This window comes from Sciurus vulgaris (genome assembly GCF_902686455.1).
Source record: "Sciurus vulgaris genome assembly, chromosome: 7".
NCBI classification, from domain to species: Eukaryota; Metazoa; Chordata; class Mammalia; order Rodentia; family Sciuridae; genus Sciurus; species Sciurus vulgaris.
Genome location: NC_136467.1, coordinates 145,366,121 through 145,382,639, shown reverse-complemented (window position 1 = coordinate 145,382,639; position 16,519 = coordinate 145,366,121). Strand labels below are relative to the sequence as shown.

General features: G+C 45.1%; 1 protein-coding gene across 2 annotated transcripts in view; it reads right to left on the bottom strand.

Annotated features, from left to right (window-relative positions):
• SIRT5 (sirtuin 5) overlaps positions 1–16,519 on the bottom strand; it is a 31,692-nt gene that overhangs the window by 13,224 nt on the left and 1,949 nt on the right. For both annotated transcript variants that reach the window (XM_079147322.1, XM_079147323.1), the window contains exons 2-8: positions 15,625–15,774; positions 12,360–12,493; positions 9,278–9,503; positions 7,686–7,773; positions 6,916–6,969; positions 6,190–6,313; positions 4,652–4,767 (exon numbers count right to left, since the gene is read on the bottom strand). In XM_079147322.1, coding sequence (XP_079003448.1) covers positions 4,652–4,767; positions 6,190–6,313; positions 6,916–6,969; positions 7,686–7,773; positions 9,278–9,503; positions 12,360–12,493; positions 15,625–15,774 — 892 coding nt within the window. The remainder of the gene's footprint in view (positions 1–4,651; positions 4,768–6,189; positions 6,314–6,915; positions 6,970–7,685; positions 7,774–9,277; positions 9,504–12,359; positions 12,494–15,624; positions 15,775–16,519) is intronic.

Genomic DNA, 16,519 nt, shown 5'->3' with positions numbered 1-16,519 from the left:
TGGACTCAGTAAAAAAGCGGGGGTTTCCATCCTTATATCAGATAAAGTGGACTTCAAGCCAAAGTTAATCAGAAGGGATAAAGAAGGACATTTCATACTGCTTAAGGTAAACATAAATCAGGAAGACATAATGATAGTAAATATTTATGCCCCAAACAATGGTGCATCCCTGTACATCAAACAAATCCTTCTCAATTTCAAGAATCACATAGACCACAACACAATCATTCTGGGCGACTTTAATGCACCGCTGTCACCATTAGATAGATCTTCCAAACAAAATCCAACCAAAGAAACCATAGAACTCAATAACACAATCAATAACCTAGACTTAATAGACATATATAGAATATTCCATCCATCAACGAGCGGATACACTTTCTTCTCAGCAGCACATGGAACCTTCTTGAAAATAGACCATGTGTTATGCCACAAAGCAGCCCTTAGGAAATGCAAAAAAATAGAGATACTGCCTTGTGTTCTATCAGATCATAATGGACAGAGAGTAGAAATCAATGACAAAATAAAAAAAGGAAATTACTCCAACACTTGGAGACTAAATAATATGCTATTGAATGAAACATGGATAACAAAAATCATCAGGGAGGAGATTAAAAAATTCTTAGAGGTCAATGAGAATGATGATACAACATATCAAAATCTCTGTGACATTATGAAAGCACTACTAAGAGGAAAATTCATTGCATGGAGCGCATTCCAGAAAAGAATGAAAAGTCAACAATTAAATGACCTAACATTACAGCTCAAAGCCCTAGAAAAAGAAGAACAGAATAACAGCAAAAGTAGTAGAAGACAGGAAATAATTAAAATCAGAGCTGAAATCAAAGAAATTGAAACAAAAGAAACTATTCAAAAAATTGACAAAACAAAAAGTTGGTTCTTTGAGAAAGTAAACAAAATAGACAAACCCTTAGCCACACTAACAAAGAGAAGGAGAGAGAAAACTCAAATTACTAAAATTCGTGGTGAAAAAGGAAATATCACGACAGACACCACTGAGATACAGAACATAATGAGAAGCTACTTTGAAAATCTGTATTCCAACAAAATAGAAACTACCGAAGACATTAACAAATTTCTAGAGACATATGCTCCTCACAAACTGAACCAGGAGGACATACACAATTTAAACAGATCAATATCAAGCAATGAAATAGACGAAGCCATTAAAAACCTACCATCCACGAAAAGCCCAGGACCAGATGGATTCTCAGCCGAGTTCTACAAGACCTTCAAAGAAGAACTCATTCCAATACTTCTCTAAGTATTCTAGGAAATAGAAAAGGAGGGTACCCTACCAAACTCATTCTATGAAGCTAATATCACCCTCATACCCAAACCAGGAAAAGACACATCAAGGAAAGAAAACTTTAGACCAATATCCTTGATGAATATAGATGCAAAGATCCTTAACAAAATATTGGCAAACCGTATCCAAAAACATATTAAGAAAATTGTGCACCACGCTCAAGTGGGGTTCATTCCTGTAATGCAAGGATGGTTCAACATTCGTAAATCAGTAAACATAATCCATCATGTCAATAGACTTAAGGATAAGAATCATATGGTTATTCCAATTGACACAGAAAAAGCATTTGACAATATACAACACCCCTTCATGCTGAAAACACTAGAAAAAATAGGGATAGTAGGAACATACCTGAACATTGTAAAGGCTATTTATGGTAAGCCCATGGCCAACACCATTCTTAATGGAGAAAAACTGAAACCATTCCCTTTAAAAACAGGAACAAGACAGGGATGTCCTCTTTCACCACTTCTATTCAACATTGTCCTCAAAACTCTAGCCAGAGCAATTAGGCAGACTAAAGAAATTAAAGGGATACGAATAGGAAAAGAGGAACTTAAGCTGTCACTATTTGCGGATGACATGATTCTATATTTAGAGGATCCAAAAACCTCCTCCAGAAAACTTCTAGACCTCATCAATGAATTCAGCAAAATAGCAGGCTATAAAATAGACATGCATAAATCTAAAGCATTTTTATATGCAAGCGACAAAACAGCTGAAAGGGAAATGAGGAAAACAACTCCATTTCCAATAGCCTCAAAAAAAAAAAAAAAAAAAATACTTGGGCATCAATCTAACCAAAGAGGTAAAAGATCTCTACAATGAAAACTACAAAACACTGAAGAACAAAATTAAGGAAGACCTTAGAAGATGGAAAGATCTCCCATGTTCTTGGATAGGCAGAATTAATATTGTCAAAATGGTCATACTACCAAAAGTGCTATACAGATTCAATGCAATTCCAATTAAAATCCCAATGACATACCTCACAGAAATAGAGCAAGCAATCATAAAATTCATCTGGAAGAATAAGAAACCCAGAATAGCTAAAGCAATCCTTAGCAGGAAGAATGAAACAGGGGGTATCACAATACCAGAACTTCAACTATACTACAAAGCAATAGTAACAAAAACAGCATGGTATTGGCACCAAAATAGACAGGTAGATCAATGGTACAGAATAGAGGACACGGACACAAACCCAAATAAATACAATTTTCTCATACTAGACAAAGGGGCCAAAAATATGCAATGGAGAAAAGATAGCCTGTTCAACAAATGGTGCTGGGAAAACTGGAAATCCATATGTAAGAGAATGAAACTAAACCCCTGTCTCTCACCCTGCACAAAACTCAACTCACAATGGATCAAGGACCCTGAAATCAGACCAGAGACCCTGCATCTTATAGAAGAAAAAGTAGGTCCAAATCTTCAACTTGTTGGCTTAGGATCAGACTTCCTTAACAGGACTCCCATAGCACAAGAAATAAAAGCAAGAATCAATAACTGGGATAGATTCAAACTAAATAGCTTTCTCTCAGCAAAGGAAACTATCTGCAATGTGAAGAGAGAGCCTACAGAGTGGGAGAATCTTTGCCACTCATACTTCAGATAGAGTGCTAATATCCCGAATCTATAAAGAACTCAAAAAACTCTACACCAAGAATACAAATAACCCAGTCAACAAATGGGCTAAGGAAATGAACAGACACTTCACAGAAGAAGATGTACAAGCAATCAACAGATATATGAAAAAATGTTCAACTCTTTAGTAATAAGAGAAATGCAAATCAAAACTACCCTAAGATTCCATCTCACCCCAATTAGAATGGCGATTGTCAAGAATACAAGCAACAATAGGTGTTGGAGAGGATGTGGGGAAAAAGGTACACTTATACATTGCAGGTGGGACTGCAAATTAGTGCAGCCACTCTGGAAAGCAGTATGGAGATTCCTCAGAAAGCTTGGAATGGACCTACCATTTGACCCAGCTATCCCACTCCTCGGCCTATACCCAAAGGACTTAAAATCAGCATACTACAGAGATACAGCCACATCAATGTTCATAGCAGCTCAATTGACAATAGGCAGACTGTGGAATCAACCTAGATGCCCTTCAATTGATGAATGGATAAAGAAACTGTGGTATATATATACAATGGAATATTACTCAGCTATAAAGAATAATAAAATTATGGCATTTTCAGGCAAATGGATGAAATTGGAGAATATCATGTTAAGTGAGATAAGCCAATCTCAAAAATCCAAAAGAGGAATGATCTCACTGATAAGCAGTTGATGACACTTAATGGGGGGTGGGAGGGGGACAAGAATGGAGGAAGGAGGGACTGTATAGAGGGAAAAGAGAGGTGGGAGGGGTGGAGGGAAGGAAAAAAAATAATGGAATGAATCAAACATCATTACCCTATGTAAATATATGAATATGCAAATGGTATGCTGTTACTCCATGTACAAACAGAAACAACATGTATCCCATATGTTCACAATAAAAATAAATAAATAAAAAATAAAGAAAATAAAAAAAATAATAGATCTGGGGAAAAAAAAGAATCTCATGAGGTGGCACCCAGGCATCTGTATTTTTAAAATACACAGCCAAGGCAGAAGACCACTGATTAATGACAAGAAGTTTCAGTGAAGTTTGTGTTTTGTTTATTTCTATTACTGTATTACTTTCTTATATTCTACCTCATTCTAGAGAAGAATTAAACCCCAACAGTTAAAAGTGAGGGCAAAAAAGGTAATGGAGAGAAAAACAAGGTCAAAGATATAACATGGAACTTAGAAGGAGACTAAAGTACATGACAGAGATCTGCACGTTCCACACAAATTCAGGAAACAAGAAGAGGTCCCACACCATGGCCACAAATACAAATGTTCGTGGCAATTAGGCCAAAGGTAACTAAGCCTAGGTCACCTCGCAGTGAGGGCGGATAACGGAGTTCTGCGTGGGTATCTCCCAGGCTGACCTGGTGAGCATGGCTTACCCACCTCCGAAGACCATGACCAAATCACATTAAAAATACAAATAAAAGTAAAGTCTGAAGGATCAAAGACCTTTTGGAATGTGAAAAAACAAAGCCACGTGGCAAATTCCACGTAAAAAGGTGGAGTCTCCCTCATCGCAGTCAGTGACACTATTCTTCCATAGAAGCGACGACAGACCAAAAAAGGAAACAAAAGCTACGTCCCACCCCTCCCGACTCTTTAAAAATTAGACAAGTAGGTAAAAGGCTGTGGAGAGGACACACCTACGCCTGCCCTCCACCTCTGGCGGCCCACCCGTTGTCCCTGTACCTGAATCTGTCTGTGGCTGGGGTGCTTTCCATGTTGAACTCGGCCACCGGCACGCCCCTGGCAGCCACCTGGGGGGCAAACATGGCTGCGGGGTAGACCACGGAGGAAGTCCCCACCTGCGAAGCAAGAGCATGGAAATGGACAGTGACCACACTATGGAGAGAAGAAACATGTCTCTCAGAAAAACTTATATAAATTCAGGCAGGTCTGTGGTTGCAGGTGTGAGAAAAGCTAAGCTGGAGGAGATACAGTGGTAGGTGTCCAAGCGACAAACCGAAAGTTAAGAGGCGTCCTTTTGGCCCATCACTTGATTTGGGAAGAACAAGTGATGTACAAATAATCCATGCCCCCCCTTTTTTAAAGTTGGAAATATGAAGAAAAAGCATGTATTTTTTCCACAATCCTAGTACCCCAAGATAACCACTGTCAACATTTTAAGAGATATCCTGTTGGGATTTTCCTTATAAACACATACTTGTAAACATCAGTTATAGAAATGGAAAAACTGGACGTGTTTTGTAAACCAACTTTTCTCCTGAACAACCCACTATGAATGCAGATGACACTCAACACCGGGGTGCACTTAATAAAGTTCCCGCTAAGTGGATGTGCACCGCAAGAAAGCACCTTTGTTCTTAAGACAGATGAAGGAAATTTTGAAATATTCATATGCTTTGTGTCCTAAGGAAATTAAAGAGCGTGCTAAGATTTATATCTAAAGATATTCATTGCAGCATTGTTTAAAGTATCAGATTTTCAAACAGCCCAAATGTCTGACAATACAGGATTATCTAAATATGTCATCTTATATCCATGTGATGGAGACCATGCAGGCAATTAAAAGAAGGTATAGATTTGGATGGACTGACATAGGAAATGCTGAGTGAACTGCTAGGTGAATAAATTAGTTTCAAGACAAAACATATATCATGAACTCATTTTTTAAATGGTAATCAATGTGCCTGCACTTGTATAAGGAAAAGTCTAGATCAGAGTTGGGAGACCTTCCAGAAAGGGTCATTAGGTAAATGTCTCAGGCCTTGCAGGCCCCCTGTCCCTGCCATTGCAGTGGAGAGCACCCAGAGACGGTGTGCAGAAGAATGGGCTGAGCTGTGTCCCAATAAAACTTTATTCACAAAACAGGGTGCAGATCAGATTTGGCCTGCAGGTTGCAGTTGTTCACCACTGGCCTACACGAAAACATACCAAAATGTGAACAGTGATTATTTCTGGATGGTGGAATTATGGGTGATTTCTAATTTCCATTTTGTTATTTGATTTTCTTATTTATCAATGAAATTTAATAATGAGCATGGATTATACTTCAAATCTGAATCAATGACATGTTCTCTTTATAATACTGCAGACAAGACAGCATTAGCTATTCTTATTCATCGTTTCTTAGCCTTTCTGTAGGACACCATAACATTTCTCCACACACTTCTGTGAGGAAGGGAAGGAGAGAAGAAGGCGAGAACAAACTCCTTCCCATCTTCATGTTTTAGAAGACACTGGAGATGAGAGAGGACATGACCTACCACCAGGCATAAGTCACAGAGTGCCAGCTCTCTGTCAACCTCCTCCAGAATGGCAGGGTCCAGGTTTTCTCCAAACCACACCACGTGGGGCCGCAGCAGGCCGCCGCACCCTGCCTCTTCACACCTGGAAGAACATGATTCTTCAGTCATCCTTGCTGACCTGCCAGGCAGCTCGAGGTGGATCAGAGGAAGGCTGGGCCGCCCCAAACCCAGGCCATCCAGATGGGGGGCCTATGATCCTTCTCAACCCCATGCGAACTCGCCCTGGATATGGAGGAAGTGCTAAGGTGAGCTGTCCTGTTGGGTGTAATCTTGTCTCTGCGCCCTGAGCTGTGTGGACATTCTTTCAGCTGAGCTTGACCTTCTGTTACTAAAAAGTCTTCTTTCCGCTACTTTATTATGCTCGTTAGCACGACTGCACTCAGTTACCCAGACCTGGGTGTAAGGCTGAACTCAGATTTGCCCCAAATACACAGCCATCCCCTAAGTTCATCCATGACTTCCGTTTCTTCTCAGGTTCACTGCTCTCCAGTCCTGCCTAGAGCTCTCCAGGGTCCATTAGGGAAAACTGCACATTGTGTCTTTTTGTCTTTGGCCTCATGGGTCAGGGCTGGTTTCTGCATTTAAGTAAGACACATTTCACTAAAACTAAAATGTTTAGATCTCGATTCCTATTTTTTTTTTTCAATCTGAAACACAAAACGCAAATCAAAGTGTTTTACCTACCGGGGAAGTTTCTCAACTGGAATTCTGGCATCTTCGGTTCCAGGCTCTGGAGCACTGAAGGAAATAATAATAGAAAAGAAAGAATGCCATTGGTGCGAAGAACAAAGAAACAACATAATTCATATTTGTCTGGCAGTGTATGATACAAACTCCAAACTAGCGCCTGCTAACTCAGAAGGGACGAGAAGGATGGACCCCAAAGAATAATTGGAGAGATGGGACTTACGTGGGGAGAGGCTTGAGTGACCGGGCGGGAACTTTATCACATTTGGACCTTCTGCAATAACCTTATATGAACATGTTATTTATATAATTTATACTGCTCTAAAGTGGCCCAGTAGGACTTTTATCAGTATTTTGAATCTGTTCTTAAGTTTTCCCCCTAATTATAATGATAATGCATGCTCATCATAGAAATGCGGGGAGATTTTGAATGATATAAAAAAGAAATAAAAATCACAATATCTGCACTCCTGATACTACCAACATTTTGTTATATTTTTTCTTGTCTCTGGGCTAATACAGAGACACACAAACACGGACTATGCACATATGTTTAAATAAGAACTTAGAATCACACGGCAGGTGATTTGGAATCCTATAGTTCTTACTTAACCTCACAGCAAATTACTTTTAATCTTATGTCTGTACTATGTCTAGTCTTATTTCTCATAAATATCTATGGAATCTTGGATGAATGTTCAATTTCCTCACATTTACATTCAACTTAAAGAAGAAAACATATTTATTCTGTAGTGCAATATAATTACCCTTTTCCCAATAAAGCTGGACAAATAGGACTCTTGTAATTCTCAGCCACGGCTCCACAAGAGGTACATCGAGTTTTAAATAAGGTACCTGAAAAATACACATTAATCAAGCTCAAAATGTAGTATAATCAAGAGCGGTCGTCTCCATGTCTGAGGGGTTTGCTGTATTTTGATTCTGGAATGTCCCCCAAGGTCGGTATGTTAAAAGCTTGGTCCTCAGCTTGGAGCTATTGGGAGGCGGTGGAACTTCTAAGAGGTGGGGCCCAGTGGGAGGAAGGTAGGTCATTGGGGGCGTGTTCTTGAAGGAGATACCAGGACCCCAGTCCCTCCACTTCCTCTTTACTTCCCAGCTGCCATGAGGTGAGCAGCTTGCTCCACATATACTCCCTGCCATAGCCCAACCATAGACTGAAACCTCCCAAATTGTGAGCCAAAATAAACCTTTTTTCCTTCTAAGTTAGTTTTCTCAGGTATTTTGTTACAGAAAGCTGACTAACACAGGGTAAAAAAAATTTAGTTCTTCTACGTTCATTTTAGCAAATGGGCCTACCGTAGTATGATAGGAAATATAAAGACATGAGGTTCCATTGAACCAGGCAAGAGCAAATTCCCTGAAGGACTTTGCAATACAGAGGGGACATAACATGGATAATGTGCTCTCAGATTACCGTGGCTTGCTGTTCAGGGGGAAATGAAGTGGTCAATAGGTAAGACGAAGCTTGACCTAAAACTACGGGTATGACTTACTAAGTATATAAAGGTTCAGGCTCGTAGTGTTTATAAAATCTTAAACTTGATTTAATAAAGATTGAATCTCTTATATAAAAGCAGTTCTGTGAATAATTAATAAGTTAAAAATTAATACTAGCAACCACTTGTTGAGCTAAAGCAAAGACGGCAGCCCTAGTCTATTGAGCGCTGCCGTGTGCCTGGCTTGCCTGAGCTTCTCACACCCTGCTCTGCACGTAAGCCGTCTCTTCTACCCACCATCTGCAGGAGCCCATTTCTCCCCTATCCCACGTGCAGCTGATGGGTCTGCCAATCACATCCCAAACACAAGCCTGGCCGCAGGTTCCCCCTGGACACAGTGCCCCACCCGACAGTGGTCGTGTTTTGTCAAGGTGGTGGGCACATGACCCCAGCGAGGCCGTCCAGAGGTCTACTTCCTGAGGATCTGGCTTACCAAGCTGGCGTGAGCTGGAAGCTGCCAGAAGCTTCCTCCCCTGCACCATGGAGGCAGGTCAACTGCAAAGGGATCAGAGGGTGGCCCTGGTGGACAGCGTCCCTGGACGCCGGGAGAGTAAGCAGATGTCCCCAGGATGCTGGGTCTCCCATGCCCAGGCCTGCTTGCCCTCGGCTGTGCTGGGAGGTTGTCACTATAAACGCCTCCCACAGAGCCTGGGAGAGGGCTAGCAGGGGTGCACGTGACCACTGAGCAGGGTGAGTGGGCGGGCGGTCCCCTGCCACCAAAGACAGCCGTGCCATGCCACAGGGCCCCAGCATGACCTGTGGGAAATGCCACAGAACCCTGGGGGCAGGACGGGTGCCGGCAGGGGGAGGGGCCGCACGTGAGTTAGTCGGAGTCCCCTCACCGTGGATTTCTAGAAGGTTCCTGGTGCCAGCCCTGCGGTGCAGCTCGTCGATGTTCTGGGTGATGACCATCACCCGCCGGCCCTGACCCTGCAGCCGCGCCTCGCACTCGGCGATGGCCCGGTGTGCGGGGTTGGGCTCCTTGGTCAGCATGACCTCCCTGCGGTAGTGGTAGAACTCCCACACCTGCGACGGGTTGCGGGCAAAGGCCTGGGGAGTGGCCAGGTCCTGGGGGTGAGAGAGGAGGTGTCAGGGCGGACAGGGCAGCAGGTGCTGACCTGTCCCCTCAGATGGTCTGGCAGCCCCAGGTGAGGCTGGGGCCCCTCGGCTTTAGGTGCAGCTTCTGGCACCAGCCTCGGACCAGGACCTCGGAGAAGTCAGGCTTAACGACTCTGCTGCTAGTTCAGGGGTGAGGTGATGTCCGGGCCCCTCAGGAGTTATGAGCATGAGGAGAGCAGTGTGTGGAGGATGTTTGGGGTGGACCTACTTTTTGTTTTTGGCACTGGGGATTGAACCCAGGGGTGCTTTACCGCTGGGCCACATCTCCAGCCTTACTTATTTTTTGAGAAAGGGTCTCACTAAGTTGCTTAGGGCCTTGCTAAGTTGCTGGGGCTGGCCTTGAACTTGGGATCCTTCTGTCTCAGCCTTTCAAACAGCTGGGATTACAGGCGAGTGTCACTGCTCTAGGCTGGATCTACTTTTTCACAGAGCTGCAAAATACATGAAGTCCCTCTCATTTTGAGGTTCACCCAAGAAAAACACGAAAGGCAAAACGCTCAACTGAAGTACAGTGGCCATAACTGAGGATGTGGTTCTTATAACTACAACTAGAACTACACACACACACAACTACATGTACAACACACACAACTATCCACATACACACTTACACACAAATGATCCACATACACACAACTATCCACATACACACACTACCACACACACATATACAACCTCACGTACACACATATTAACAATACAGAAAACCCCGCTTTAAAGCATGGTTCTCTTCCAGAAGAGGCCAGTCTCACTGCTGGTGAGCGAGCAGAGCAGGGGCTGCCGGGGCTGGAAAGGGTGAAAGGACACTGGGGAGCCCTGACAGGGACAGAAACGCGCCACATCTTGCCCGTGGTGGTGGCGGTTACCATAGGTGCACGCACCTTTCAAAACTCAGCAGGCTGACCCCCCAGGGTGCCTTCTGCTCTGCTGAACCCTGCCTCCGTTAGCCCCAGCCTCAGGAAGTGTGGCTTCTGACAAGGACCAGTGTCCCCATGCACATGGCTGGCCATCAGCCCCTTCTCCGCTTCCCTCTGTGAGCACATCGTCCACGCCACAGACGACCTGCATCCACCCCGCGCCTGCTCCCTCCTGCTCACGGCCCAGGACGCAGCAGCCTGGAGCAGCCCACAGGTGGCCTCGGACTGTGTACACAGGGTCCTTGAAATGGGGTTGACCTCTCCGCCTGCCCAGAGCATGCAGCCTCCTCTGGCACCAGGAGCGCCCTCGCTGCCGTGCCTCCTGGGGCCTAGCCCTGCCCCCTGCGGCCCTCCAGGGACAGCCCTGGACAGATCTTCCTCCTTACTCTATCCTGGCGGTCCTCTGCTCCTTTTTCCCCTCCTTGGCCTTCCAAGGGATGCTCCCAGGCCTGGGAGGTGACATCTGCCAGCCTCAGACACTTCGAAGAGGAAGGTAAGGGCTAGTTCACTGACCTCCCTACAGTGAGTAGCCGCCAGCCTACTAAGAATGGAAATGTCTCGAAGCTGCAGTTTATGACTAAACCAACTAAAAATCTATTAAGTCCACAAAATACACCAGAGTTCTGGGACCAGGACAAGTAAAACAGACAGAATTCTCTGCTAAGACTGACCTTCCCAAGCCAGGGCCATGGGAGGGGACGGAAGGCAGAGGGTCATGATGGAATATTCTGGAGGAATGGTGCTCTAGTTTGGATCTGGAATCGCCCACAGGCCCATGTGTTGAAGACATGGCCCCCAGCCTGGTGCTACTGGGTGGTGGAACCTTCAAGAGCTGGGGCCTAGAAGGAGATCTGGTCACTGGGGACATGTTCATGAAGGGGACCGAGGGACCCTGGGCTCTTCCTCTTCTCTGGAGCTTCCCAGCAGGAGGTGAGAAGTTTTGCTCCACCGTGTGATGCCCACAGCACCGAATCCCCGAACGGTCAAGGCCTGAAAACTCCGAAAACCAGCCGTCCAAATAGACCTGTTCTAAGTTGATTATCTCAGGTATTCATCATGATAACAGAGAGCTGAGTGTCACCGAAACGTTCTATGTTGTAATCACAGAATTGGCCACGCAACTATATCCATTTGCTAAAATTCATTGAATCATATGCTTAGAATCGGTGACTTTTGTTACATGTATATCTCAACAAAAAATAAACAAAAAACCCCAGATCCATTTACACCCTCATAGAAGTTATATTCTAATGGCCTTCACTTAAACATTTAAGTAATAAGCTGGGATTACAGATTATGCCTGTAATCCAGGGGCTCAGGAGGTCGAGGCAGGAGGATCACAAATGCAAAGCCAGCCTCCCTCAGCAACTTAGTGAGGCCCTAAGCAACTCAGCAAGACTCTTTCTCTAAATAAAATATAAAAAAGGGCTGGGGATGTGGCTTAGTGGTTAAATCCCTAAATTCAATCCCCAGTACCAAAAAACAAAACAAAACAAAAAAAACATTTAAGCATTAAGCCCTCAGCCTCCAACAATTCAACTTTCAATATGAACATGTCACAGAAACTTTAAAAATGTGAAAAACTTAATTTCAGTTCTTTAGAAAAATAAAGAATTGGGCTAACAAAATTTTCAAATGCTACTTTAATGTAATTACTAGGAAAACTTTTCTGTAATCAATTTATACGTAGAAGGTAAGGAAAGTGACTACTTACATTTGAGATCTTCATCGTGGGGACTTTATGTTGATGCCAAAATTAACAGGATGAAAAAGTCAAAATTAATTTCAAATCGTTTCCCTCTGCATCTCAGGCACCGGTAGAGGTTCTGAGTCAAACTCTGTTCCAACTTTAGTTAGAACTTTTTAATGTTCTGGAAACATTACCAACCTGGGCTTGCCACATCCTCCAGTAGCCTCCCGCTCCTCGGAACGTTGGCACCCCACTTTCAGCACTGATGCCAGCCCCCGAGATGACGACGATGTGCTTTGCTTTGGCGAAACAGGTCCTAAAATCAGCCATATCTGAGCAGAGAGCAAAGTCGGTATTGATCCAGGTACCATCTGGACGTGCATCCCGAATCAGCTGGCTATATTTTGAAACTTGACCTTGTATGAAATTATACGTTAATATGCTCACATAAAAGTCAATCGTGAAGTCGCTGTGTCACACGGCCGCGAGGTGAGTGTGTGGCGTTTCAGAGAAGCAGGGGCTTTGGGCACACTCAGCTTTGCCTCCGACCCAGCCCTTTGGGAGACTCGGTTTCCTGAGCTGCTTGACATGTACAATGGGCCTTCTCAGAGCTGAGCTTCTCTGCAGATTTTAAAAAAGACCCACGGATAGGAACCCGTCTCCCTTCATAAAAGTCAAAACAAGCGTGTGTGTTTGTGTGAGGCTGAGCTGAGGGGCACTGGGCCCAAAGCCCCAAGTTCCTCCCCAGATCCACCTTCCCTGCGGGAATCTTGCTCATTCCATCTCCCCTCAGCACAGTGACCGCAGCTGAGGACAAAGGCCCCCTCCCCTGGGAACGAGCACCCTGCCCAAGCATGGCCACCCGACCACCTCCCGCACAGCTCAACAAGAGCCAGGCTCTGCCACCAGAGGCCGTGGCACGAGAAGGGAATGGCGCACCAGCAGGCAGCCTCGGCACAGATTTAGCCTGGCCTTTCGGTACCTCCAGGCAGCCCCTCCTGCCTGGTCCCAGGGCAGCTCGTGTTACCAGGGCCCTGTGCCCGGGGCTAACCACCAAGCGCTTTGTGTAGATCACAAGGTGGCATCTTTCCCCCAGGAATGTCCTCATCCCAGATAAGGGTCAGGAGCCAGACTCGGAGCTGACGGGGCAGCTGCGGCTGCTCCTCCTGGGCAGCAGACGGGAGAAGAGCTGTGGACCAGGGCACTGCCTGTGGCTGACCAACGCTCTTCTCCCCCGGGCGCCGTAGCCCTGTAGCCCTTGTGAGGGACAATTGCTGTCGCCGTGGCAGGCCAGGCCTGGAGGGTAGAGAGCTGGGCACGGCTTCCAGGAGGAGGAGAGAGAGCCCCTCTTCCACCCTCCCCGAGGGAGAAGCCAGTGCTGGTCCAGCTTCGCCCATGGCAGGCATGGTCACAGAAGCAGGGTACGCCCCCGACACGGAGGGCTTCCAGGAGTGGCCAACCTGTGCAGAAGCGCGAAAGATTTCATCCACAGTGGAACTCAGTTCCTCAGCTGCCCAAGCAGGTAGGTATCCTGGGCGTCCCCTCCTGAGGTGATGTCAGTCAACATCAAACCTTTACCAAGTGAGTGTCCCCTGAGAGACGGAACCATCTAGGTGAGGGCGAGGCAGACAGTGGGACTGGGGACTTGACTGTTCAAGGCGAACGTGAGCTCATGTTGCATCACCAGTTGGAAGAGCAGAAGCCACTGGTTTTCATACTGATCACTCCCTCTAGAGAGGGATGGGACCTCGACCCTCGTAAGTCAAGCCACACACATTCCTGGGCCCCAGCCAACCTCAGGAAAGGCCCAGTCCCTCTCCCCACCCCTCCTCTCTGCCCCACAGCAGACCACTGGGAAAAGGGAGCCGAGAGTCAAGCAGACCCTAGACACACAGAGCCCGGGTGGTGCAGCCCCTCTCCAGCCTCCCTGCTCCCCTGGCTCCCTGGGCCTGCTCCCCGCAGTGGCAGGCTGAAAGAAACCAAGAAGGCTCAGGCACACTGCCGTCTTCAGGTGAAACCAACCCACTACCCTGCCAGCCGGCCATACTACAGCCGTGGCTGGCCTCACACCCCTTTCTGAGACAGGCCAGAGAGAAAAATAAGACCCACTGGTTACTAAAGCTACCAAGCCAGGAGGAATCTGGGAAAAGCAACCCAGTCTGAGTAAATTCGTTTCTACTCTAATCTAACCTCCTGGAAGAAGAATGCTCAAGTACATTAATGAGAAAACGGGCAAGTGCTTTCCTAGGAACTGCTTGCACAGTCCTGGGTTCAGCCCCTACGAATGTCCCTAAGGACTTCAAAATTCACCCCTGAAACTCTCCCCAGCCTGAAAGGTCTTTCCACCATCCAGGGAAACTGTTATTTCCTGAAAAATATATTCCTAGATCAGGGTGACTTCTATTAAGGTACCACATTAAGCAACTATATAAGCAAATAAAAAATTCAGCCTAGGTTTGGTTCTTGGAAAACAGGATATGAAATGCTGTAATGTTAATGTGGTGTGAAATTTTGTAAAGTACATTTTCTGGGGCTAGAGGTACAGTTCAGTGGCAGGGTGTTCACCTGGCCCGCACGAGGCCCCAGCATTGCAAACAAAACAAACACGAAAAACACGTTTTCACTTGCTAAAGGCAGATATGCCTACTTGTTCGTGGTTACAAACACAGAAGACCCACTTTGGGCCAAAGTCAGGTACACGCTTCGGAATCTTCCACAGACTCCAGTAGCCTGTAGCCTGCTCTGCACCAAAGGGCTAGGTAGATGAGTAGAATTGGGTTTTTTAAAATTCTTTTCTATTCCTGATACTGGGCAAAATGGAAGTAGGCATCATTATATCTGAGCAGACTCATGGTAGCAGGGAAAGTTATTCAAAAGTGAAAAATAAGGCAAAAAAGAGTTCATAGTGGTCTTTAAATGGTATATTCAAGCTCTGTTTATAGGCTCACCTAAGGATCATTTATTTATAAAAATGTGTTAGCCTCCATCCTCCCTATAGGTTAAGATACATTAACCTGCAGATTTTTGTCAAGTACGGATATGAAGAATATCACGTAGAAATGTCCAGTAGAAAATCGAATCTCATATTGCTCTCAAGGACAATCACCAGTTTTTCTCTTCTGCAGAGAGGTGAGGAGTTTAAAATAGAAATTATGAACTGGGACTGGCCTCGCATGTTCAAGGTCCTGACTTCCATCCCCAGCACTGCAAACCAACAAATCATGTGTTTCAAGCTTAAATGCAACAGCTTGGGAGAAGCAGCAACATGTCGAACGGACTTAACTTGAGCGTTAAGACAAAGCTCTGAGTCTGCCTAGGAAGGACCTGTCCAAAAGAGGACAAGGTGGCTCTGTCCAAAGTCTTGCCTGGCACCTACTTTATTATGGGCAGACCCCTAGAACAGTAGGAAAGCTCAGGAAATTCACAGTCCACTGGAGAGGAGACGGAGGACTAAATGACTTACTTGAACTTGGACGAGCCATCGTTAGGCAAATCTTGCTTTGAGGGGAAACTGGAGAGCTCAATCCATAACACAGCTGGGAAATTAACCGGCTGGGGACAATCTGGAGGGGTCGCATCAGGTTTTGTTTGAAGTACCAATTCTCCAGGTAGGCTTTAGAAAAATCAGAAAGCAAAATAGAAACAATCAGAAATCATTCGACTATATGTGTTTGCATATGTGTGTGTGTGTGTGTATCTTGTTGAGGGCACTCTTATATGTATTTAAACAGACCCAGATGCTCCCTGACCAACAATGGGGTTATGTGCCAATGTAGAAATACTGTTAATCAAAAGTACATTTAATATTCCTAATCTGCAGAACATCACAGGTTCAAGGTTAACTACCTTGAACATGCTCAGAACACTTACATTAGCCTACAGCTGGCAAAATCACCCAGCGGGAAGCCTATTTTATAATAAAGTGTTGACTACTACATGTGATTTATTGAACACCATACTAAATGCAAAAAAAAAAAAAAAAAAAAAAAAAAAAACCCAAAAAACAAAACAGCACTATGACAAAACCAAAAAATCTTAAGAGGAATCATTGTGAGTCAGATAACATCCTCAACAAAAATCCTTAGTTTCAGATGCAGGTCTTCATGATATTCATCCTCTGAATTGACTGTTTCCAATTTGTGCTCTGGAGCACCGCTCAAGACATTCAGAGGTGCTCTGAGCAGTGGCCCTCAGAGTGAGGTATCAGATCAGCAGCAGGGTCACCAAGACCTAGTAAGAGATGCAAAGCCTCAGGCTCCACCCAGACCACTGAGTCAGACACTGTGGGTGGAGCCCTTGGACCACTTCCAGGTGACCTGGAGACCCCTCCAGTTTGAGAATGGCTGCTTTGGAGGCTT